General features: G+C 37.8%; 1 protein-coding gene across 1 annotated transcript in view; it reads left to right on the forward strand.

Moving 5' to 3' along the window:
- Positions 1-111: 111 nt before the first annotated feature.
- The window catches only part of SLC22A7 (solute carrier family 22 member 7), a 34,814-nt gene continuing 7,163 nt past the window's right edge, over positions 112-27,762 (forward strand). Inside the window, exons 1-7 of the mRNA XM_087932136.1 lie at positions 112-14,563; positions 17,320-17,423; positions 19,516-19,670; positions 20,475-20,643; positions 24,135-24,258; positions 26,268-26,383; positions 26,482-26,696. Coding sequence (XP_087788262.1) covers positions 14,189-14,563; positions 17,320-17,423; positions 19,516-19,670; positions 20,475-20,643; positions 24,135-24,258; positions 26,268-26,383; positions 26,482-26,696 — 1,258 coding nt within the window. The 5' untranslated portion in view covers positions 112-14,188. The remainder of the gene's footprint in view (positions 14,564-17,319; positions 17,424-19,515; positions 19,671-20,474; positions 20,644-24,134; positions 24,259-26,267; positions 26,384-26,481; positions 26,697-27,762) is intronic.

The following is a 27,762-nucleotide window of genomic DNA, read 5'->3' on the forward strand; positions in this document are numbered from 1 at the left end:
GCTTTCCATTTCTAAATGCCTTGCAATGATAGTACCTGCTTATTTTAGAAATCCAGCTGCCAGATGATCATTGGTGTTTGCCACCTCTCAAATTATTTGGTTTTCAACCTGGCGCTTGATAAATCTTGATAAAGCTTTTGAAGCTGGCTAATTTGGAAGGAGGATTTATGGTACCCCTCCCTTCTGTGCTCTGGCCTGAAAAGTTATATGAACTTGCCATTATGATCAGGAAATACATTATAACTAAGTACTTATATCTAAGAATCTAGCTTTAGATATGGAGACTTGCAAAAAAAAAAAGGAAACGTGTGAATGCTTGCCTCTTGTAATTGTACTGAATAATATTCTCCCCACCATCTATGTGAATCTATAAATCGCAATGATAGAAAGTAAGAAATGGAGGATTTGAGCAGATCAGGCCAATTTATTGTTAGTTCTGGATACCCTTTTCTTGTTTTCTTTTCACCCCACAATTGTCAAGCAGAGTTATATGAAATATGAATGGAGCTTGTTTCCTTCATTCACATCTTTAAACTAATTTTGGTTGCTATGTAAACTTAATAAAATGACACCTGCAACTTCTTAGTAAGTGATAGATTCTGGCTATTTAATATTACTACTTTTCCTAGTGGGAATTCAGAACTGGTTGATTATTAAAGGAAAATATCTGTGATAATTATTTTATCAATAGATATTCAAGGCCCAAGATTACCCATGAATGTTCTTGCATCAAAGAGATGTTGGCTATTTTTTATATTGTATTTGAAGATGATCTTTAAAAAAGATAATACACTGTTAATCTCATGCCCATCTTTTCAACGGAAGATAATTATGAGAATGTCTAGAATACACTATTTAATCAATAGCATGGTTGTTATGACATACACCTGAGAAAACATGGGGCTTGTGGTTCTGTGAGAGGATTGTTAAAATTTAGAGTAGAATTCTAGGACAGGGCTAAGAGCAGTGTAAGTCACAAGTCTTTGTTTTGGTAATATCATGTTGATGAAACAACAAAGAAATAACAATACAAACAGCCCTTGGGGTGTTTGGGGGGTACATTTACATCAGTTGGGACTACAGTGTGATTTTAGTTGAGACACAATTGCAATGAGTTTTTGATAAGAAACACTCTGATTTTACAATATTTCTTCCCTTTATAATATATATCTACGTTTTTCCTTTTTCCTCATAACCTTCAGACTTTTCTGTTATGCAGGTCTAGGAACCCATTGTATGCAAGATCCTCCCAGTCATACTTCAGGCTATTCCTAGCTTCCAAGGCCATAACGGTGATATATTTTGAAAAGTTCTTTGCTTTTTATTTTTGAATAATTTCTGGTTTTTATTTCTTTGTTTGTTTAAAAGTTTACACAAATAATTTTATCCTCCCCATCCCCTTCGTTAACTATTCCACCTGCTCTCATTATTTCTTCAGTCCTTCACTAGATATTCTCCACATCATAGTGGAAAGGGGCTGAGTTTCATGGCAGAGCACATGTCTTGCATATAGATAGGCTCAATTTACTTGAATGAAGTTTATTTATTTGAATGTATTTGAAATACAGAAAATAGTAAGACCCCTGACTGGGACCCTGCATGGCCCCTGTAAATTTAGATGAATAATAATGCTACATGGACAAATGATCTTATTTGCAGGATGCCTAGATATGTCTGAAAAACAGGAACGTAGAAAGCATCTAGGGATCCATAAGAACATCTAATCTAACCTGGTTCTTTCCCTTGGTAATAAACAAGACTGCCTTAGAATCTGGCCAAACTCTGCCAGTTGGGAACCACTGACAGGAGATGAATTGGTGGATTTCATCCAGGATTTGAGGGGACAATTATAAATAATATTTCTGTAGTCATGAGTAGCCCCCTTTGAGATGTAGGAGCATAAAAATTATAAGACTTATGTTGATAGAATTTATTATTCTGACAGCTATTTGAGTTTAATATTATTGAATATCTCATGTAAATGTTGGGATTTATATCTGAAGAGAAGACTAGACCCTTGCATTGAGCTTGGCCATATTGTTCTCCAAGGACATTATTAGGCATGGAACATCTTGGCCTATTCAATCCTAGACCTCACATATAAAATAGGGATGTGCCCATACCATTAGAAGATAGCTGTCAATCATCTTGATAATCCTTTGTGCTTGGTAGCAAAAAAGTAAAAAGTGGGAAGCTTACTGGTGCAATCTACAACATTGATTGATTACTTCAAGAGCTTCACTGCTTTAGACCTTTGTTTTTATATAAGCAAAGGATGATGGGGCAAGATATCATGACCCTCTTTTTATGTTTATTTGGTTTTTTTTTTAAAAAAAAACATGTTTATATATTGGCTTCACTCACATATTGTGCTAAGTCATAATATGGTTTGCTTGTTTGGGTTATTTCTGTGAACCCAGCCTCTAAGGACAGTAAACAATCATTTATTGTTTAGCACAATATATGAAACCAGCCAACCTGGATATTATTCAGGAAAAATGAATCGTATAAACTACTCTGCGCCAGCTAATTCTTGTCTCAAAATCAATATGCTATTTAAACATTAGGTATAAATTTGAGCACAAGTCTGAGCAAAGGAGACTTTTCCCTTCCCCTTCTGGTCTGATTTTCAGAGTGTTATCCCTGTGATTTTTTTTTTTTTTTACCATAGGAGAAATGGGATGTGGGGTATAGAAGGTTTCTATATATGTTCCTGATTCCAGTAAGAAAAATGGTTCAAAAACAGAATTAACCGTCTTTCTTGCCTCATTCTTCCTCCTCCTCTTCCTTCTCTCCCTCCTCTGTACCCCAAATGTGGAAAAGGGAAGAAAGACCTGCATATTACTTTTTGCTTGAACCAGTGGCTATAACTTTTTGGACGTAGAACATTTTGACATATTATGTACTAGACCTCACGATGTAGGAGGCAGGGAGGCATTCATTCTACACATACACAACCACAATTCTGCCCTGCCCTCCTCCATGCAATGTGAGAATAATATTACTTTCTGGTTTAATCCAGAATTAGTACTATTCTGTCTAGAGGTGCCCGTGGTCAAGCATTGCTCACTGTAAATGAAATAGTTACTCTTTAGGAGACCTAAATTATTTTAATTGGGTGATATGTGATAAGCAGATTTATTCTATTGGTATACAACACTAATTCTTAAATATGTCATATATCAGTGTATATGTATAGCAATACTGGAAGAGCAAGAAAGTCTTAGTCTGCTCTCCAAATAGTATTAGTGTTGGGCACAAACATGTTATACCTCTTGATACATAAAAAGAAACAAAGTACAGAATCAATAGCATGTACTGTATGCTGTAAATATAATTATCATGCAGGATGAGGAACTGTAGGAATCAATATTCCTCTAAGACAGGGGTGGGCAAACTTTTTGGCTCGGGGGCCTCATTGACTTTTAAAATTTGACAGACGGGCCGCCACCTGGTGTCGAAATGCCTGTCATTACAAGTCAAAATCAGATGAATGCAGTCATTCAATCATTCACATCAAACCTTAATTCTGTACCAATCTTCGGCGGGCCGGATTAAAAAGACCAACGGGCCAGATGTGGCCCCCGGGCCGTAGTTTGCCCACCCCTGCTCTAAGACATTTGTACATATTTACCTGAATATGTATCAAGCATAAGTGTTGATCATGAGCAGAAAAAAGGCAGCATAGGGACAAATAATATTACTTTAATTCGCAAGAAATAATATTGCTGTCGTAGCAGCAAGCCTGAACTGAATGACACTTTAAGTCCTTGGTGGTGACTGAGACAGCTGTGAACCCTAGTGGAATGAGTGCTTTGTTATAGAAATCCAAATAATATTCCCTCAGGACTATGATCAAAACTCCAGGCCAAAAACGAGATTTCATGGTTTGCTAGTTGCTCCTGTTACCTATGGTGCCATGCTATACAGTAAGCAAGCATCACTCTAAAGTCAAAAAGCACTTATATGTCTTCTTAGAGTTACAGATTGTTATATCTACTTCATTGTGTTCTTTAAATCCTGAATACTGTTTTTATGTCCTCAAGAATTCATAGTTCCTTCATATTTCCTTTTTATAGCATTTTGCTTATAATTGCTGACTCTGGTATTTTTTTTTGCCCAGAAGTCGAACAAATGAGACAGCTCCAATTAATCTATTTCCTTAGCATCACAGTACATTATGCATTCACCCCATTCATTTTTCAGAGGTAGTCCAATGATATTAATTACAGAGGACAAGCTGTGATTATTGCTCCTAAGTACCTGTATTTCAGACCTTTTGATTGATGCTACACTTTTCTATTACATTTATAATAAATTAAATTGGTGTATTAACTGGGGATGGTGTGATCCCTGTTAATGTTATCTACACAGGTTTATAGTGTAGCCTCAGTTTTTACACTATTTCTAACCTGGCTTTTGGGAGCAAGCCTTTGCCAGGTAATTTATATTAGAAATGCATGTTTTTTTTAAAAATGAACAGATATAATAGATCAAACATGCATACAGGAATAATTCCGGGATTAATAAAGTGATTGGCAGGTTTTTTTAAAAAAACCAATCTTTGTGCCCTCCTCAGTTCCTCAAACCATCTCCAGCTCCCAAACCTATTTCTGTCTTTTCTTTCTAATTATTCAGTGAGAGCAGCAGGAACAGAAATTATCTCTCTTGCTATACTTGCTCACTTCCTTTCCTGTTGTTGCTAATTAAAAATTGGGAGTGTCTTCTGCAGATTCAGTTGAGATGATTTTTGGGAGTCAAGAAGGGAAATAGAATTGGGACAGGGGGAGAGGGGAATTCAGGAAGTGAGATGAGTAAGTAAAGTAAAAGGACTTTGAAAACAAGGTTGTCTGAGGAGGCTTTTGGACTTCAGCACCTCCACAGACCTCACATTCTTACTGTACAACCCAGTCAGATCTTTGCCATTTTATTATTGTGTGAGTCAGCATGAACAATAAGGCTAGAATTGGTGGAGGCATTATCCGACTAAGAGTAGCATCTTTAATATGCTGCTTGCTTTAATGCCCCAGTCATCTGATTATGAACTCATTCTTCCCATCTATTTCAACACAGCGACATTAAGAACAACTTTGTGTTCTAGGAAGAGCTTGTGAGAATTAAATATCAACAGCATAGCTTTTATTGAGATTTCCATGAAAAATAATTTCCATAACAACTTAAGCAAAACACACAGATACATTCTTTATATTACTCTTTAAACAATATAACATTGTGTGTTTCTGTTCAGAACTCCTGGTACCCCATCCCATTTCCCCTCATTTTAGTAATCAGTCATTCTGGACATCCTTCATTGTTGTTATTGTTTTCCTTCCCCCATTATATTATTTTCTTTTGCACCTCTGTTTCCTTGTAGCGTATGGGCGATGGGTTAGTTTCATAAGCAACAGTGCTGATCAAAAGAAATGGGAAGAACACTTCACCATAATACAATTACAGTGGATAGGGTGGGTGGATGGGGGTGGGAGTGTTTTGAAAAGCAATCACTGGTAATTAAGCACCTATTAACCCTCTGTATAGAAAAAAGCCTTGTAGTAGCTTCAATTCAAGTAGATTTGCAATGGGTAATCGTTTAAATGGCACTCAAAATTGTGAGGTGCAGTCCAGTACATACTTGTTTTCTCCCTACAACTCCAGCAATTATTATTAAAAAAATGAAAATGGAGGAGACATCCAACAGTGGATTCTGAACAGATTCACCCCACACACCCCAGAGTGAAATGTATTTCAGACCAACAGCCCAAAGGCTTCATTATAAGGAAGAAAAGATTTGTTAAATATTATACTGGCTGCCTGGAGAGTAGACCCATGCAACTAGTCAAGATTGTGAAAAACAAATTTCTCAAGGAAAATAATGGTGAGGGCAAACTCTTTTTCTCTGCTGCCCCAGATGATCAGACTAGATTCCCTCAGCTAAGGAGACAGTGTTGTTAGAGGAACTTCTTAATGCTCAGAGCAATTTGAGAGTGGATTTGGGACTGTACCTGGGTGGTTGGGATATTCATTTGCTGGAGGAAACTGGACAGTAGACAGCCATCTATCAAGGATGTCCTAGTGTCAGAATCTTTGCATTTCTTATAGAATTACAATTTTTGTTTCAAAGGGTAATATAGAGTTAGTGCCATAGAAAGTAGTTATCTTGCCCCACACCTCTTTTCCCAGAACTTAGCACATATCACAATGCCACCTTTCTCTTTCTATCATCAACAAATCCAAAAATCTAATGGGTAAGAAGATGTGAAATATAGTAAAGTAGCAAGAGACACTGAATTATATTAGATCTTATTCAGGGGTTATAGAAACAAAATGATTTCTTGGTGGAGTTTTTCTGTAATTTGCAGTTTGGACTGGTACATTTAGCAGAATATGTATTTCTATATAATGCAGTATACAACTGGAGTTGTAAATATGAGACAAAGGTTATGGACCCAGGAGGTTAAGCAACTTCATTCCCATGCTTACTATAATCATCTTTTTATGTTACTATGCACCCAGAGAAACTAACTTTTTAGAAACAAAATGCCGTATTTCCTTGTTTTTCTGAATGGGAATAGGAAGGATTTGCTAACCCGGATGGCAGAATACCTATAGACCAGGAAAGAGATTTCTGGGGAGGGCTTTGGGGGAGATTTTGTGGGCTGAATTTTCCCATAGACTGTTCTTAATCTTTGGATCACTTGGGAATGTATATGATCTCTTACAACTTTTGTTTCTCAGGCTAATCTGAAATATAGAGTAACTGCAAAACCAGGTGTGTTTCAGTCAAGAGATGAAAGATAGCATGAGCCACCTATTCTGATAAATGAAAAGCAAAGCAAAACGGGATACTCTATATATCTCCTATGAAAGGCAACGTGTTGTGTAATGTAAACAATATGGGTATTTCTTTGGACTGAATTTAGTAGCAGACTGCTGATAACTTTGCATTGTTAATGGGTGATAGGGTGTGTTTTTTAAGATCATAAATATCCTACCCAGGAACAGTTCTGTATTAACACCGTGTCCCTCAGCACAGAACAGATGTATCTGACTGGCAGACAGGATATCAGTTGATGATATTGTTTATTCAAAACATTGTCCGATTCCATGATAAACCACCTCATTGTATTTTCTTCTTCTTTTTCATGGTTTTCTGAAAGCAGGTTTAGAATGTTTTACACATTACAAGAATGTACAATTGCAAATGAGAGTAAAAAATTAAAAACCGTAAAAATCTGGTTTAAATGCATGGCAGTTCTTAGCACCACAAGTTTGGCTTGCATCGCACAGAAGCTGTGTACAGATTCACATGGCATTTTCCTAATTCTAAATCATGACTTAAAAATAAAAAGGAAAAAATCATTTTTTTGTTTGTATGAAAAATGATGGTCATTAACAGATTTGTTAATCAAAGAAAATTCTTGGTCATGCCATTAAAAAGCTCGCCGGCCTTTTCACCTGTGTGTCTTTTACCATTTGTTTGATGAGCTGCTGAGTTGGATGTTAGACAGGGGCATAGAAGGTTCATCTTAGATGCCTGTAGTAAATTAATGTTCTTCATTGCCACCACCCAACATACTTTTCCCCCCAAGACAGTTGGGATGGAGTGAAGAGTGAAATGAATGCCTGATTGGAATTAAGAAGAAAAGAATTTTGTGGAGAGCATTTTGTTGATTGGCGCCATAAAATAATGTTTTCATAAATACAATCAAAATAAATATCAAAAACAAAGCACAGAAAAGTAAATTCTGTTTCTGTTTTTAAAAAAATGCAGTATGGATCCATCTTGAATAAGGAAAGTTACTCAAAGTAAATTTTCTTTTATTGCTTTGAGTAAGATGATAGGAAAAAATGCACTGTATGAATTTGCACTTTGAAGTGCTGTCCAGATGGAACTCAATTTAACATCAAGAACTTTAGGTGTCTTAGATTTGCCCATTCACCAAAAATTGGACATGAGGTTGTGCAGGATTATCAGTTACAATACACTTCTCATTCTGGTGGGCTGTATTATGGTGCTACATAAATTTATAGGCAGTGTTTCCAAGTTTATATCTCTCGTAATGTATTAGCAGTTAGTGTACAGATTTTAAGCCACTTTTTTTGCCAAAGGAGAAATGATGATTCTACTACTGAATAAATAACTCTGCTACATAAGATGGAAAATGAAGTTTAAGTACCATGACTTTCTCAAGTTTGCCATTTCAGCAAGATTTTGAAATAATATGTCTACTTTGCCTCATATTCTTTTTCTTTCCTGCCAGTTAACTCTGATGGATGACCCTATCATGTCCATACTGCTCATGTGTTATGGGTATAATTTCTAGACTGCAAGAAGGAAAAGCATATCATTTTAAATACCGTAGTATTCAAAAAGGAAACAAAGCAAGCATTTCTTATAATATCTCAAAACTATATTTTCTAAGTGAGGATATGCTAGTGCTAACAATAATGCAGAAATAATAATAGATTTGGCTATGAAAATTATATATGATGTTTTTGAAAGCTATTATAAATGTCACTGAAAGTTTCTGCTGCTGCAAAGAAGCAAATTGAAAAGGAGAAAGAATTCAGGGCACGTACAAAAGAAACCATTGGTATGCCCATTCATCTGTTTTCCTTGGGGTTTTCCCACTGGCAGGATTCTACCCAATTTTGGCACTTAATCTTTTAGCGTATAACAAATGTGGGGACAGGGCTCTGGTGCTCAATTCTGATCCAACTGTCTTAATACATTTTTATTTGCACTTTTATGTAAACATTCTTACAATGAGCAAAAGGTACTGGTATTGAGCCTGATCTTTTTTTATTATTTGATCATCTTAGAAATTCAGAGGAAAAGGGCAAGATGAAATATTGTTACTTGTCCAAAATTACACACAGTGGTTGGGTTGAAACAATGTGCTAAACCCTAAACCCAAGTTGACAGAACACATTATTTTTCACATAATACTGTATATTGGGACCCAATGTGAAGGCATATAATTTAACAATGGCCAAGTTCCTAAAACAACTGAACCACAAAATACTTAACCTTATTTTAGCATAACCTAGCATGGCGCATGGAATCACTGCATGTCAAAGCAGAATGGAAATTTGAACACTGATCTCTCCAGCTTTAATCCCTATCCTCAGCTTAAAATTCGGATTTGGTTAATGTCAACCCATGAAGAATTCTCTTTGAAAAAGAAGATGAATGCATCCAAACAGTTCTTCCTAAACTGCAAGATTGTGACAAATTCCCATTTGGGCAAAAGTGAAAACAGAGAGGAGATGTGATATATCCTATGGTCAAACCATGCAGTCTGTGAACAAGGGTGGGATTTTAATTTGCAGTTTCAACATAATTTAATAGCAATTTTACCACTATATTGATTATTGCAATGCATTTAGTATGTGTGCAATTTATATTTCAGGAATAGACATAAAAGAAATAAACTCAACATTTTAAAAAAGAAGTTGAATTGTTTTACTCCAAGCATATTAAAATGTTTACAAAGTTTTTAGTTTCCTTAGAATAGAAAATTCCAAATGATTTTCTTTAAGTATATTTATATATTTAATTCAATTTTGAGATCTCTTTAACTCCTCAGTGATTCTGGGAGGCTTACAGGAAAGGAAAGAATATCTGTCAAAAATGCAACCGACTGGAAAATCAATTCAAAATAAATGTTGAACTTCAATATTTTCTCTTACAATAATTTTCAATACTGTACATTTAAGAAATATATTTGTGTTATATGGTTATCTGAATCTCTCAGGATCCAGATTAAACTGATCTGTAATGACTTAATCCTTTAACGCTCACAAACATTTATTCTCTCTTTTCAAGAAACAGGAAGACCCCTTTCCACAGTGTGTGTGTTCTTCTGCTCACTTGTTTCACTTGCAAATTCTCTAAAAACAGTTTAATTTTATTCATTTTTTAATTTTATTTGGTTTGTCAATTGCTTACAAGATAATAGGTATAAGTAAAAACATAGTTATGAATACATGGATACCTATAAGAAAAATAAAAGAAACAATAGGACAGGGACAATAGGCACGTTGGTGCGCTTATGCACACCCCCTAAAGTTTGCTGGTGATCCTGGTGATGTGATTTGTTCTTACTGACAATTTGTTGTAATATTTTGATCAGCTGCAGGTCCTGACGCAGCAACAAAAAAGGCAGCTCACCTTCCCTCTTCACACCAAAAGACATGATGGGAAAGTCATGCTTAATGGTTTGGTGATGGGAGGAAGGGAATATGATGATAAAATGCTGGCAATTTCCAATTTACTAGTTCTTTGGGGCTATGGAAAGGGGCCTACAAAACATCAAAGAGGCATTCTTCTTACAGGCCCCAAAACTTGGGTCCCAAGAGAAGGGGGTGGGACAAACTTTGCCCACCGAGAAAGAAAGTCATGGTGAACTAACAAAACATGCACAAAACAAAGTCATAAAGCTGCAAGGGTAAGTTGATGTCACTGGGATCTGGATCTGCTTTCAAACTGGTGCAGAATCTTTATGTGGAAGTGCGCTGATCATAAGGGCCAAGCAAGTATTTAGTCATAAAGCCCAACTTTCGGAGCAAAAGATCCAAGCACATGGGACATGAAGCATTTGCTTCCAGGAAATGTCAAATATCCCAACAAATCTATCCATTTATGATGTTCTGGTACTAGAAATAGTCTGTTTTAATCTCAGGATTTCTGAATGTCTAGAGAGCTACACAGTGTAGTTGGAGAAACTACACAGTACATCTGCAAAAACATGCTCAAGAAATGCTCAAGAAATGAGGAAAGCATAACAATCTCAATCTGATTCTGCCACAAAAGGGAAAGAAGGGGAAACAGCCAGCAAAGCGCGCGCTCACTGAACCGGTAGTTATACACCCCTGAGTGACGCCCACCCAAGCCACACCCACAGAACCGGTATTAAAATTTTTGAATCCCACCACTGATATTATGTTCACAGCAGATAAGCACCTGCCAGTCAAATCAAAGTCCCATCAATTCATATCTCTTTTCCATATCTAGGGATCAGGACCCTGGCCAGCTCCTAGGAGCTGCATTAGCTCAGTATGAAACAATACCTTCTTGGCAAAGAACGAAGCCATTTGTGGTTACAATATCTATATGCAATGTCTCTTTCAGTCTCCATATAAAATGGAAAATATTCTAAAGAGCCTTTGCTTGTTCTTGAAAATGTTGGCGATTTTTTTGGCTACCCTACAGATGTAGATATCGCTTGACACTGATGCAAAGTGGAATGACCATATCTATAAACTAGAAGATGCAGGGGCATATAGTTAAGATCTCATCTCCACCCAAGTAGAAAAGTTATGTTTCCTTTACATTGATGACTTTCTCATTTAGCAGGCAGCTTCAGAGCAATCTTTCTGAATCAGGCTGTTTTTGGAGCCAATTCCCTATAATTTGCATTGGGTAGAGCACACAAATTCATCTGCATTTTTTGCACAAATCAGGGATAGAGCTTTCAAATTTCTTTTTAGGTTCTGGTTATTACCTTAAAGCAAAACAAAAGAAAGAATGAAACATTGATTTTTTTTAAATATAGTCAAATGTGAGCATGCTATCCAAACAAGTAAGAATACTTCATACTTTTTTCCTCCAGAAAGCGGAAGGTCATCGGAACAATGAAGCTCAAAGTATGTGCATTCTTCTAATTATAGTTTTTGCAAGGATTCTCAAAATCTATATCCAGACTCAGTATAAAAATGAGGGTGGGAGTGGGATTCTTTGAACATTTTTCTTAGCTAAGCTTTTAAATTAAAGGTAAACAAGTAATGTTCAAAAGAAGACTGGGTATGACTTGAAAAAAATAAAGTAAATAATAGAGATGCATCTGTATCTGTTGTGCCTCATCTCCACTGGGCCAGTGCTTTAAATCTTCTCAGATCTGTACTAGAAGCACAAATAACTTCAGCAGCCAACTCGAAAAGCTGGATTGTGCACACTTTCTTTTTACATACACATGCCTAAATTATAACGTTTCTATTACAGATAATCATCACTTGAAGTGACATGTGATGAGTTCATTTAGCCACAAGAAGTCACTGTTGGCTTGTTCCAAGAAGTCTGAAGTGGAAAAAATGATTGTAGCTTAAAATGGCAATAAGAAGACTCTGCTGTTTTCTCTCTGCCTTCTTTATGCTTCTACACACTGTGATGTGACATTCCATTGACAGCTGTAGGTCCTAACGGGTCGATCACTCTAGTGAGCAACATTTATTGCTCCTTTGTGCCCAGGACCCAGAAGTATTCTCTCATTACAGAATGCTGGGAGCTGTAGGCAGCCATATTTGAAGTGCCACTAGTTACCTCTCTTCCTCTAGAACAGAACGTGGAAAGTTAGGCATTTTGCTTTATCACCACTCCATACCATTGATCATGGAGCTTCAGCAACATAAGTTTAGACCTCTGACTTAATTGTTGTATAAAGGGGAAAGGATTCCTTTAGTTACCCAATGGTACTTAGGTAAGAGTCCACTGTTTCTGGAAAACAAAACATTTTAAAAGTAAATAAAATAAATGTTGTATTTGTAATTACAGATATGCAAGCTGATTGATCCCAGATGAGCCCCAGCAAGGGCAGATAAATCTAATTATAGATGATAGGCCTGAATGCTACTGCCCCATCCACTACCCCGGGAATTCAATTTATTGCTCTCTTGAGTATGGGGTCTTGAACCTCTACTATAAACTCGAGCAACAGCTGCACCACTAATAGACACTACTACTCCCAGCTCTTTACTTATTGCATGATGCCTATGATATCAGCACTTTTAAGAGCTGTACAAGGAACCCATACCTGTGAAATTGCTTTTAGGGAATCAAGATCTACTTCAGCGGGTCTTATTTAGAAATGAATTAGGTAAACTATCTATACTTAATTAGACAGCCAGCTTACATATGCCACTGTAGCCTTTGCATTGGTCTTAATTCCCCAAATCCCTCATCAATAATGATTACATATGGTTAGAACTGCCTTAAAGTTATTGTGTGATTGAACCCTTTACCTTTGAGCACAAGAACGATGAGTCATAAATGGGACTAAAAATGATTACAGGTATTCCTCAACTTACAACCACAATTGAAGCCAAAACTGTTGTTGCTAAGCAGTCGTTAAGTGAGTTTTGCTCCTTTTTGTGGCCTTCCTTGCCATTGTTGGTAAATGAATCACTGCAGTTGTTAATTTAATTTGTGAGGTGAATCTGTCTTCCCCTTTGACTTTCCTTGTCAGAAGATCGCAAAAGATGATCACATGACCCCGGGACACTGCAATTGTCATAAATACATGCCAATTGCCAAGCCTCTGAATTTTGATCACATGACTTGAGTATCCTGAGTTTATTTTTGTTTTCTCTGCACTCAAATTCTTCTCATAGGAAGGATCAGTATAATACACAAGGATCAATGTACACAGCATTTGGCTGTGTTCTCCTAACATGCTTAACAAGGTCAGTGACCCTTGTTTATTTAATTAACCCAGCTTTCTGAGTTGAAAATTGAACAATGAATATCTGGGACAAGTTTGCACAACCTGTTACATTAAACTGTGATCAGTTGGTTTACAGTTTAGTTTTGGGATATTATCTATGTCCCATTAAAATGTTTGAGCTGACCAGCAAGTCTCTCTTTAGAGAATGGACCTATTCCTATGCTTTGATTTACAAGCTTTTGTCTTTCCGACGTGTTTGATGACATCTCCTTTCTGTCTTCTGCTCATTTCTGTCTAAGTGAACAAGAACAGTGAGATGCTCCCAAAGAAAATTCTTGGTCATAGGAAAGTATGGTAGCCTGTGTGCCTGGGCTAGTATTTAATTTTACAGATAAGGAGAGAGAAGAATATACTGTATGTCCAGCCTGACTTCTGGCAGCATTAAAGGTTATTAGTCAATCATTAATACTCATTGTGTTAAATGTTCTCCTAGCTTTCTGTCCTTATTTTTATGTTGGATTTCTTTCTTTCATGTCTCAGTAATTATGACTTCACTGATTCTGGCCCCATCCTCAATAAACCTTTGGCATGTTTCTGCTGAAGGGGGAAAGGCATATTCTACATTTCAAAGTCCACAAAGACTTTGCGAAAAGTCATGGCATCTAGTTCATATAGAACCCAACATCAGCAGGATTTTTCTTCTTTGACACCTCAGCTGTTACGAACAAACAAGTGACTTGGCAAAGATGAACTTTGAAGAGCTCTTGAGGGAAGTCGGAGGCTTTGGGCGATTCCAGATTTTAACACTGCTTCTGCTCTGCTTTCCAAGACTCTTGCTCCCCTTGCATTTCCTGCTGCATAACTTCCTAGCAGCCATACCAGGACATCACTGTGCCATCCCACATCAGCAACAATTTGCCAATCTTACTAAAGAAGAGGTGCTGATTATCAACATTCCAAGGGATTTTAATGGAGCCTTCAGCTCTTGTGAGATGTTTTCTGAACCTCAGTTTCACCTACTGCGTAACTCCTCACTTGAATTGACCAATGTATCTGTCCAGAGCTGCCAGTATGGCTGGATCTATGATCAGTCCCAATTCATTTCCACAATAGCCACTCAGGTAAAACTTCAAATTAGTTTTGATTATCTGAAAAACCATAATAAAAAAGGAGAATGAAATATTAAGGGATAAGAGAGAAAATGGTTGTTATGTTATTCCTCTCTTCACTTTTTCCAAAATCTTTGGTTGGGGTAGTTTATGTGGGGAATGTATGTATCCTTCTTAGATAATCATCTGTGTAATCATATATTGGAATTTCTTATTCATTTAATTCTTATTTCCAGGTGAACATGCAAGGTTGCAGTAATCATTGCCATTCCTTCTTATCTTTCTGTTAAGTTACTTGACTGAAATTGTTAGCTACTTAAAAGCAAGTCCTGTCTCATTTTGTCTATTCTTCAGAAGATGCTGTTCCAATCATGTTGCTTCTGGAAAATGTAACTGTCATGCATAAGGATTATACTCTGTTCACTCTTGCTCAGTTTCACATTTCACCAATCTTAAAATTTATTTGTCATCATTCAGCTTCAGTTTATGAAAAAAAATCATGCATATGCATATGTGCCTTTTCATCTAATACATACAATTTTTGTATATACTTTTCCTAGCATACATACCATTGCAGTTTGAGTCCTTTTAATAAGCTGATCATGTTCTTTAAGCAAGCCCTTAACAGTATGTGCTGTTATGATATGATAGAAAATTCTGAGTGCCTGTATGTGTTTGAGTTGGGGTAAGGGGATAAGCTTCCTTTGTGTTCACTGAAAATGTTTCACTTTTGACAAACAGCTTAATGGCTGTGTTCACATGACACATAAGACCATAAGATAGTCAACAATTTTAACATGAAACTAGCTCTTGTGGTTCACTTAATTCAATTATTTTACAGAAAATGTATGTCCCAGTCTTCTAATGCATGTACATCATCGAAGGTGATTTATGGCAGTGCATTATGTGAGCCCAGAAAATTAGATTAATTCAGTAGACCATATGTCAATTAATTATGAGTTTAGTTTGTCATGAGAACACAGCCATTCTGAGCTCTGGCAACAGTTTGGGGAATGGGCATGAAAACCTTTTTGTATAGTGCATTTGTTCTTCATTTGTGGGAAACAATCATTCTTCCCTGATATACTGAGGCAGTAAATTTCTTACTTGATGTTCTGCTCCTGTTATCTGCAGCATGTTCTTTTGTGTTTTCTTTTTCCTGTTGATTTGTCAATCACTCATTTCCATTAAAGTAACAAGAATCTGAAATGCTCTATTGGTTTCTATCCCATAATTAGAAAAATGCCTGCAAAGAAATGGAGATCTGTTGATCCCAGAGCAAAGGTTAATTTAGTCTAGCATTCTGTTTCTTACAGTGACCAAACAGATGCTTCAAGGAAGTCAGTCGGCACAGTGTATCTACAATAGTTTTCCCTAGCATCTCTGCACCACCAGCAAGATGGTCAGCAGACATAACTCACGCTCTTTGAGGAATCTATTCTCCATGGATGGACTGAATTGGGTTCCCATCTCAAATATTACTAAAACTTACACTCCCTAGCAGATTTAATGCCTGATTTCCTCCACACTTCAGTTAAGTTCCTTAAGTGTTAAAGAGTTCATGGTTTACCATTGCATAGCAAACTTCCATCCTAGAAAATTATCTGATGCATCTCAGAAGTTTTAGGGAAAATAAATGCACTAAAATTTAAAATACATTCACTGGCAACTCTAAAAAATAGACTGAATGCCTAAAAATCAAGACATTGGCAAAAAAAATATTTTGAATCTAATAAAGAGTATTAGATGATTATATGATTATTAACTTGAATGAATGTTGTGGTGCTTGGATAATAGTTAAAGAAGGGTCATCACCTTGGTTTAACACATGAAAGGAAAGTATACTTCCCTACTGCTTACTCTGCCAACCAAAATTGGATCTATACTGCTAATTAATAAAATGTGGTGATTTCAGTAAAATTGACTTAAAAGTGGTTTAAAATTATTTAGGTACAATACTGCTATACGGGGATCTTCAACTCCTCTCCCACTTGTGCAAAACGTAATGAGGGATTAGCGTTCAACAGTTGTCAAGGTGAATGCAAGAGCAGCCTAAGATCTTTTGGATTCTGAGCCAGCTAAGAACACAGTGCCTACCTCTCATTCTATGTAGAAAAGCCACAGTAATCGAATATTTAACTAACAGTGAATGTTTCTTCACCACAGACTATGGAGCAGGATCTTCCACAACATCTGAAAGCAGCAGTTTGTTTTAGGGATGGACTGTATGTTGCTGCCACCTACCAATGAGTGGGATTCTACTGGTTTGGACTGGTTTGGGTGAACCGGTAGTTCTGGTGATCATTTGGCCCAGCCCATGCACCCCTGCCCTTTTCCTGTGTTTTATTTCCTGGTTTTTGAGCATAGCTGATTCGCACAGTAGAGCAATTTGCCACACATCAGCTGTTTTTTTCACCAGGGCTGCAGCAGAAGGTATTATAGCTAAAAATGATTTTTTCTAAATGCTGGGTGCTCACTGAACTGGTTGTTACACCGGTTGAATCACACCACTGCCTACAAACTCCTTTTTTTTTTTACCATTTCCCAAAAACTTCCATTCACTTTGGTTAATGGTAGGACCAGCCATGGTGATATTGGGATGTCATTATGGCATAATAACATCTATCACCAGAATAGTACCTTAGGATCCAATCCAGAAGTTGGAATCCATAAATTTAAAGTATTTTAAATCTTCTGTAATTATCATGAACATGAAATTTATTGGGCTACTGAAAAAGGAAACCATTAAATGAATGTCTATTTTCCAGTGGAATCTGGTCTGTGAGCATAAAAGCTTGAACCAAGCAACTGCTACCTTTTTCTTCTTCGGGGTGATGTTTGGTGCTGTGATCTTTGGAGACCTCTCGGACAGGTAATTTCATTCTTACATTATTCTATCTACATATGTGGACATTTAAGAATGTTGCAACACTCCATGTGCAGGCAATAAAAATTGCATCAATGTGAGAATTCAATCCTCTAGATCATAATTTTTGAGGGAACACACAGCTCTTTTGGTCACCCAATTCAATTTTCAGCCCAACTTTAGAACAGCTTTGCAAAATTCCATATTTGCAACCACATTCTACATAGATAAAAATCTGGTTTATTTTAAAATGATTTACTCTAAAATAAATTAATAATATTATTGCTAAAACCTATAAACAACTCTATCAAACCTAGGGTGTAAAACTCTAGGCAACCACAAGATGACAGCAAATTATTGGTATTTTGTTAAATTTTTGCTGCCGCTTAGTGATTGTTGGAATTTCCATCCTAAATCTGGCATTGTAATGTATCAGCCAGGCAAACGATATTTTTGCAATAGCCAGGAAATAGCTGGATGTTTTGGGAATGATCCGACAGAACCTGTTGATGTAAATGTAACTTTCCTCATTCCATCGAACAACGATGTATGTGATGGAATAATGGAAACAGATGGATTCAAACAGCAAGGTGAAAACTAAATGAAGACCAAAAGACAAAAGCTTTTAGGAAGACACCAGGGCATTTCCCAAAGATCTAACTGGAGGTGAGGTTCTAGGCAATTGGTCTTCATTTACATGCGTACTAGAAGCTAATTGGGCAGCAAGCCAGAACCCAGGAGATCTTGAGTTCTAATCCTGCCTTAAGCACAAAGCCACTGGACTGACTTTGGGCCGGTTACTTTCTATCTCAGCTTTAGGAAGCAAGCAAAGCATATCATTTCTGAAATCTTGTCAAGAAAACTGCAAGGAGTAGTCCAGGCTGGAATGGGACAACTCGCTGCAGCTAACTCGCCACGGGACAATTCAACAATTCACTTTAATTATTTAAATTAATGAAACATATTTTAATGTTTGTCATTGACGTTTCATTTTCTCCCTCCTTTTGCATCCTTTCTTTTGTGGTTCTATTCCACAATTTCTTCCATATTACTATATCTCTTGTCCCACAGTGAGCTGTTCCGTGGCAAGTTGCTTGTGACAAGTTGTCCTAGACTCACAAGTCACCAGGCACCAAGACTGACTCAAAGGCATCTATATATTCATATTATTATTTTCTAGTGCTATTATTAGCACTAGACCAAAATGTACTCCCCTATGGTAAAAAATGTTATAGTCTTGAATGATTTTTGTGTCCACAGAAAGCACATCTGAGTACATCTTGTCTCTTGACATGTGCTTGACATTTTATCCCATATTTTTATGGGAGTGGAAGCATGAAGACCTTAGCTTCCAATTTTACATCTGGTGAATAAGCTCCCATTTGTCCTCAACAATACCTATGAAGGACCAATTACTTAGGTTGCATGAAAAGACCAGCATAGATGTAAATGGCACAGTAAACACAAAATAAGCCAAGAACAAATTAAATGGGTAATATACCCTTCCACGTGTATTTATTTAGTTTCATTTATTTAAATGCAATGCATCTATTTTCATTTGTGTACGTATTCTACAGGAACCCAGTAACTGCTCCAAAATAATTTCTGTGCTCTATTTTTTGTTCCATTTCCCAACAATTTCCATTCACTTAAAACAGTAAAAACAGACTTGTTTAAAATACAAAATCTTGCTTTTTTTGCCATGATAAAGATTATTATTACATGAAGCTTTTTGTCAATCAACCAATCAACCAATGGAACAGCTTGCCCTCAGAAGTTGTGGGAGCACCATCACTTGAGACTGTCAAGAAGAGATTAGACTGCCATTTGTCAGAAATGGTGTAGGGTGTCCTGCTTGGGTGGGGGGCTGGACTAGATGACCTATAAAGTTCCTTCCAACTTTGATTATCTGTTATCCGTTAAGTGCTGATTCTGCTCCTTGAGCAACTCTTTACTTGCTTGGATAAAAAGTAAAGTATCAGCCAATTTCTCTGAAAGGGCAATTTGCAACTCTCATGACCTTTGGTAAGAATCTGGAGATGACTTGGAAGTTGCCTCCTTGGTCACAGCAGTAATGCTTCTTTCTATGGTGCCTCAGGTTTGGTCGGAAGAGAATGCTTCTGGTGTCCTACTTGGGCACCCTCATCTTTGGGCTACTGAGTTCTGCCTCAGTTTCCTATAGTATGTTCGCAGTGACGTGGACTCTGACAGGAATGTCTATCTGTGGACTCTCTATCATCGTGCTACCTCTGGGTAAGCCAAAAAGAAGATCCAGGTGGGCCTTTAAAAAGCAGCTATGGATAAACAGGAAACAATTGTGCAAAGGAATTCATGGATATGAAATATGCACTTATTTCTTCATGCTTCTTGTGAAAAGAGGAAAGGATCTAGTGTATTGTATGTAGTTATGGATCAGAGGTATATGCAGCATATGGTCAAAGGGCAAGATGGCAGCCATGATTGCACATTAAAAATAAGTGGAGCTTTGATAGCATTCCCTTACCATGCCCTGCACATATATGGTATCCTTACAAATTGAAATCTATGAGTGAATAACAGTATGATGCAGTCCTCAATTGCAGGACTGAAAAACACATTCTAAGCCAAGCAATTACAGAAAGGCTCCAGACTCTTCAAGTGCGAGTCCCAATTTTGACGTTTTCCCAGTGAAAGATGATGAGATAACATATGAGGGTTTTCTTAACAGTTGTAAATGCTAAAAAAAAAAGTGAAGCATGGGGTGTTTCAGATGTACTCATTGGCCCTAAAAGTTTGCGAATCTTGATTTAACTCAAATTATAAGCTAATTACTAGAAAAACCAGCAGTGAAAGCAACCATCAAGAAAAGGAATATAAGAGATCAAAAACAAGCTGATCAAGAAACCTGCAAGTCTGAGAAGGATCAATTACATTTCCTTTCCCAGAGAATCAAAGGCTAAGATGAAGGGCTGTAAAAATGCATCCTCTGTGTTGCCATATCTAGCTCTGTCCTCCTCTTCCGATAAAAGGAGGGCCTCTGCACAGATGGACCTATTGAGCACTTTTTCTATCTTCCAGGCATGGAATGGGTGGATATAGAACATCGCACCATGTTAGGGGTTATAAGCAGCCTCTTCTGGAGTTTCGGAAATATGCTTCTTGCTCTGATTGCCTATTTGGTGCGGGATTGGCACTGGCTGCTTCTCACCACCTCTCTTCCATGTATAGTGGGCATCATCTCCGTGTGGTGGGTAAACATGTTATTTCTCAAAAACTCCTTTGCAAAATCAGGTTAAAACTAGTAGAAGAAAAAATGATTTGTTTTGACTTCAGGCCAGGTCCTAGATCGGCGTGTCCAAGATTTGGGGTATTTGAATGGCGGTGAAAGGATTCATGGTGCTTTTACTGGTGGGATTTTGGAAACACAAAGTTGAACGCAGCTAATCAGAAACAATTCTGTTTCTATGAAAGGGGCAGCATTAGGGATGTGCTCCAGGCATGGACAAGAGGTCAAGATTGAGGCAACTGAAGCTCCATCCATGTTTCTGTACGGGTTGCTAAAAAGAGCATGAAATTGGTGCTTTTCTCTAGAAAAGCCTTCCATGGAAAGTTGGAGCAAAGTACACCAAAGGGCGTCGCCAACTTTGGCTCATGCCTTGCAATCTGGAAAAGCCCCAAAATTAAAATATTAAGAGAAGGATGTTAATTTGTGCCTAGCATGTTTGCTATAAACTGAAATGAGTGATCTAGCAGCTTGTCTCAAGTGCTAATGACCCAGTGTTTGGCATTTTTAAATAAATGATAACACAGTGATGGCTCACTAAGAACACAAAAATAATCTGGTTGAACAAGAATTAGGCATTGCTCATGCAAGTAAGAAGAATATTTTCTTTTGTGAAGCCTTTTAGATGTCTGTGATTGAAATTTACATATCCATCACTTTAATATATCCAAATACTCAGATATGTTTATATATTTAATGCTTTTGGACCAATTAAGATTAACATAATCTTGCTTCAAAGTTCAGGTCAGAGGCACCAAAATAAACAACTACTTTTTTCCCCTCTATTCTTTAACTAAGATGGTACTCAGAAACAAACAATGATGTGCTCAGATTCTCTAGCTCAGCGGTCGTCAACTGGTGGGCTACGGCCCACTGGTGGGCCACGAGAAAATCTTGGTGGGCCTTAGGGAAATGTTACTGCCAGAGCACCCCACTAAAGCAATTAATCCAGGCTGCACAGAAACATAAGGCTGCACCACCCACATGGCCCGCGGGAACCCTCCCCGCCCACTCACTCCTTACCCAGCAAACTTGCCTGCTAAATTGCTATTTTTCCTTTTTCTGACCATCAGCGGTTCTGCTGTGCTGGGAGATTTAGATTAGCTAGGAAGCAGGAAATGGTTGGATTTCTTGTTTCTAGATAGTCTTTAGATCTTCGGCTCTGCGTTTAAGCACAGCCGAATCTCCCTTCGGACTGAAGGTTTGCTTGCAAGCAAATTCAGTGCAGACTCATGGCAAGCAAATTTGAGAGACGGAGCTCGCCGATGGCAGATAGATAGATCACTGAATGATTCTGTGAGCAACTCAATCTGCCTGCCTGTTTTGCCTGATTTTGAGTAAAAGTTGCTCTTTTTTTAATAAAAAAATCAATATTTATATAAATATTTATAATATTTACATACAAGCCATGCCCAGCCCCGTCACATGACCACTAAGCCACACCCACAAATCAGGCCATGCCCAGAGGACCGGTTAGGGGTCCCTGGGATTTAAAATTATGAGTTTGGTGGTCCCTGAGGTCCAAAAGGTTGGCGACCCCTGCTCTAGCCTATAGGAATAGACAGGAAGAAGCTTCAATATGTGTTCTCTTATTAACGAAGTATATCACACTTCCCATTTCTACATAACTGTTGGTGTTTTACAAAAAATAAGGAAACATGCATGCAAAAAAGCCAGGAGGGCACAACATCAAAACTACCTACAATCTGCAAACTAGTAAATTCCAAATAGCTGGAGGAAAAACTAGTTTTTAAGCAATTTGTGAAAGGCTAACAACAATAATAGCATTTTTATTTGGTATGCATTTATGTCTAAATGTGGCATAAGTCTTTTTTTTTCTTCCAATAGCTGCCCTGTGAAGTTGGTTAGGCTGAGAGTGAGCGACTGGTTCAATGTCTGCCAGTGAGCTTCCATGGCAAAGGGTGGACTAATGTTGGGGCCCCTCCTGGTTCAACACATTAATGCTACCTTGCACTGGCTAGTTTTGCAGATCATGGAAAGCAAAATATTCATGTATGGGGGGCAGATACAGAGAAGGCATGTGGCTAAGCCCCTATTTATTGGACTTCATATTGGTTGAGACTTTCCTGGTAGAATCCACATAAGACAGGCCAGATTTTGTTGGATCCTGAAGGTACCATTAATTGCCTTAAATTGCTAGAGGTTTCACTGTAACTACATACAGAGAGCTTTACTCCAAAAACAGCAACAACAACAGTGATTTGTAACGCAGTGGCCTTGAAAGCTAAAATTTCAACCAAGAATGGCGAATGAAAGCATAGTGGACATATTCCACAAAGGCTTGTTTTCATTCTCTACTGCGTTGCTCTTAATGTAGTAGAGGGTAAGTTTGAGCATTAAAAATCATCACCATTAATCACCCATCCTTGATCTCTCCTCCTACTTTAAAATAGTAGTCCTTGTGAGACAGATCTGAGTGTTCTGGTAGGATAAAGGATGAGTCAGCAGTAGAGACTCAGTGTAATCTTGGGCTGAATCAACAGAGGTTTAATGTTAACATCACAAGAAGGGATTGTTTCCCTCTGTGCTACAATGCTCAGACTCCACTTGGAATACTGTGTCTGGTTTTGGTTACCATAACACAAGAAGAATGCTGAGAAACTGGAAAATAAATGGAGAGAAAGAGCAATAAAAGTGATAACAGGCTTGGAAGCTAAATCCAAAGATCAACAGTTAAAGGAACTGGTATGTTTAGGAAGTAATGTTTTCCAGTGTTCTCTATCATTGAGAAGAAGGCATGGATTTATTCTCTCTAGTAACTGAGGGTAGGACAAACCAATGTGTGAAAGATTTACAGAGAGAAATCCAAACTTGAAATCAGGAATTTCCTGATTATAAAAGCTATTAAGGACAACAGCCTGCCTCTTTGATCTATGGATGCTCCATCACTGAAGGTTTTCAAACAAAGGTTGAGTAATCATTTGTCTGGCATGGCCTGAGGGTTCCTGCATGGGGCAGGGGATTAAAACTGGAAGATCTTCAATGTCCCTCCCAACCCTATGATTCCATGAAGGAATTTATCAAGTTCAGGATGCTTCTATTATTTTAAATAAGCCAGAAGAAACTTGTACACATCTGCAACTGGCTTATGCAAAGCAAAGTTCTTTAGAAAACATATGAACTCTTTTTTTCATGAGTAAGAAAACAACCAGGCTGCACATTTTCATATTTATGGGAAGCTTTGATAAAGTTGCTATGATTACAACAAGACAATGTATGTAACTGAATACTTTAGTCAGCTCCATACCTGCCCATCATATTCATGAAAAAGAATGACATAGCCATACAGCTTGAGGAATTTTAGCTGGAGTAATATTTTTCAAATTTGGCAACTTTAAGATGTGTGGATTTTAGCTCCCAGAATTCCCCAACCAACATGTTGAGCTGCAGGTTACAGGCAGAGAATATGATCTTTTTATGTCATCCTTTAATAGGTGGCTCTCAGAATCTGCTAGGTGGTTGTTAATTAAAGGGAAGCTGAAAGAAGCTCACAGACATTTAAAAAGATGTGCCAGAATGAACAGAAAAACAGACTTTGCTGACAAAATAAATCCTGAGGTATGTCAAGACATCCGTACCTAAAAACTCAAGAGATGAAACGGGTTTTCTCTGTTCCCCTTGTCCGTCCACTCCACTCCCATTCCTCCAACTGCTATGAAGTAGGATGGACAAATGAGTCACAGGCTCTCTGTTTCCCATTCTTGCAAATTTATTCAGTTTGGATTTTTTTTCTCACTTTTTCATTCTCCATTCCATTTGGATTTGGCGATTAGTAATTTTACATTTCTAAAAAATAAGGTTGCATTTAAAAGTACGTGTAATTTTGTACATTTCTCCAAGTAAAAGCTGCCCCCGCGCAGTTTTATCTAACATGCAGTTTTCCCAAACAATTTCTTTTTATGTTTACGAAAATTTTTATCTAATAATGATGTATGTTGTTTTTGGAATGGCAAACTGCACCCCACTATTTAGAGAGATGTTAATTTCAAGTAATAACCCAGATTAGAGATTAACAGAGTTGGAAGGGACCTTGTAGGGCATCTAGCCCACCCACCCACCCACCCCCCGCCCAAGCAGGAGCAGCCCCACCCAGATCTGTTGCAAATTAAACAAAACTTTCTTCCATCCTTACATGAAAATGGCACCAAGGAGAGGCAGACTGGGTTCAGGCAGACCTTGGATATACAAGGCAGAATCAGCTGGTCACATTTTATCTTATATTCAAGACCTTTAGTTCCCTAATACTATCATCATGAAGAAAGATTGGCTGCCACTTTAGTTTAGCTATGCTAGGAAATGGAGAGTATCAGTGAGCTGTTGTAGAAAAGAGTGCCTGCCTCTCCTCAGCTTCTCTTGGGTGTAGAAGTGAACATTTAGCTATCATCAGCTTTTAACCAGGAAAAGGGGGGCTCATGTCATTAAATCCTTTCTCAGTACATATAAATAACCCGCACTGCACAGGATCCCTTTCCCGACTGGCTAGCTGTCATTCGGCCTTGAGGTGACCTGAGACCAGCTTCTTGACTCCACAGTTGCAATCTCTGAATATCCCTGAAGAAGATAGAATCCCAACCTGCCTTTGGACCTGGCCTTGTACCTCATGCTAAGTCATCATATGTCTTTGATTTTGGTTTTGCATTCTTCAGTGACCTCAAATACTGTAGTCTATAAACTGTAGATCAGGGGTCCACAACCCTGGGAAGTGGCCCATCACTGGGCCACAGCCTGTTTGAAACTGAGCGAAGGGAGAGATGGGCAAGCGTGCGTGTGTGCGTGTGAAGGTCCACTTGTGCAAGCAGTGGGCAAGCGTGCAGCATGCACAAAGCTCCAATTGTGTGAGTGGAGAGCAATGGCACTTAGGCACGAAGCTCCACTTCCCAAGCAGATGGTGCTTGTGCTAGTGCAAAGCTCCATTCGTGGGAATGGAGTTTCATGCGCAAGCATCCTCCATGTGCAAACATAAGCACCCTTTGCTCAAGTACCCACCACTCGCACAAATGGAGTGATGCACACATGCCTGCCACTCACGCACCCCCTCTCGGGCCAGGAGACTGCTGCTGTAGATGATGGCTGAATGTGTTGGGGAATTCAGATTGTTGGGTTTATTCAATAAGTCACAGTACAAGCATGAAGCCAATTTATACAAGTTCCTCAAGTTAAAAAAACTAAAGCATATGAGACCAATGGCAGGAGTGTGTTTTCTCTTTATGGCAGAATCTTTGATTTATGCATGTCCTTCATTTAAAGATTCCAAATTTGGTTTAAAGAGAAAACACTAGTAGCAGAGAGACCAGATTTATTGAAGAGGGTAATTAGTAGTCCAACCATGAACAAGAGAATGAGTAAGCACACAGTTCTTCAAAACATTATCTTCCCCATTTGGATGATGTATTATATCCCCATGTATTTGAAACTACATGGATCAAATAACTAGATTCATAGCTCTACAAATAATTTTGCAAATACAGTTTTAGTGTGTGGTTTGTTTGTTTTTTATAATACATTTCTGTTCTTATTTCTTGACAATGCATAAGTGGCTGCTTTAAAACTCAATTTCACTTCCCCAGAGCTTACTCAAGACTGCAGCAGTGATAAGGCAGAAGTCAGATGGGAACTATTCCTACATCAGTCTTTTCCGAACACCAATGCTGAGAAGGATTTCCTTTTGCATGACAGCTGTCTGGTGAGGCACCCTTCTTGATTTCTCTTGGACATTTTTTGTCCTGCTAGGGTCTGATTCTGAGGTATCTTTGTACATCTCTTCATCTCTCCATCCTTCAGGTTTGGAACAGCTTTTTCCTATTATATCATGAGCATGAACATCACTGGTTTTGGCCTGGGAATGTATATGACCCAGTTTGTCTTTGGGTTCATTGAAGTTCCTGCCAAACTCCTTGTTTTTGTTATGGTAAATCGAGTTGGACGAAGGAGAAGCCAAGCCTGGGTCCTCATCCTAAGTGGGTTATCTGTAGGAATCAACATTATTGTCCCAACATGTAAGTAGTTTTAGTTAGTTTCATCCCTCCCTCCCTCCCTCCCTCCCTCCCTCTTTCTCTCCCTCATGTTTCTCAAATTCAGCATGAACTTCAATTCTCAGAGTAGCCCTGACAACAATTTAAAGTTGCTGAGGTTGAGAAACATTGATTTATCTCATATATCTGGGGACTGGTCACTCCAACAAGGGTGATTGAGTAAATATTAGTGAAATCAATTTCCCCAAGCAAATTTTTACTCACGAGAGCCACTTTCCCCAATGAGATGATGTCCAATTCTGGACACACTTTCTGAAAGGTACCAGATGCAATTAAGACAAATAAGAAACTGTACAAACCTTTAGATTGTGTTGCAATTGACTATCATTTTCAAATTTGTTGATTTTAAGGGTAAGCAAATGGTTGCCTTTTAGGTATTTTTAGTTGGATACAGTAAACTAGCTGCATTATTCCATACTGTCACTGATAGTGGAACATACTGAAAGTGGTAATTCCAAAATCTGAAGGCTGTAATGTTGTATCTCAAGAAGAAGAGTCTTTCCTGAGTTTTGGACAAGAAATATGGATGAAGTCAGGCTTTCAACTGTCTGGAGTAATCAAAAATCAGGACTACATGGCAGCATCTTTTTCAACTAACATATTTTATTAAAAGATGTAACATAGGGTTTAAATTGGGATGAGGAAGGTGGGAAGCATAGTCAGGGTTTTAAGTTAGCTATTTATTTCTGTTTTTATCTTTTTATTTCAGTTTTATGAACTGCTCACCGTTATATTAATATAAACATAGCAGGTCAGGCAAACCTCTTGAATTTAGTTAGATATTTATTCAATCTGGATGTAAAAAGCAATCTTACTATTTGTATTTGCATGTTTATCTCAGGCAATCCTCAATCAAATACAATTAGTATTGATTTTGAAAAGGTGATTTATTTCACATTTACTGACAGGAAACATCCATATCACTCATTACATTTAAACTCAGTGTCTGTTGTAGATCATCAGTTCAGATGGGAAGGTTTGAGTGACTTAGCTGAGATTTTAAATGAAAGCTTAAAAAGATTTCTGATGC

Source organism: Pseudonaja textilis, chromosome 1 (genome assembly GCF_049901715.1).
Source record: "Pseudonaja textilis isolate UNSWEBS1 chromosome 1, rPseTex1.2, whole genome shotgun sequence".
Lineage (NCBI taxonomy): Eukaryota > Metazoa > Chordata > Lepidosauria > Squamata > Elapidae > Pseudonaja > Pseudonaja textilis.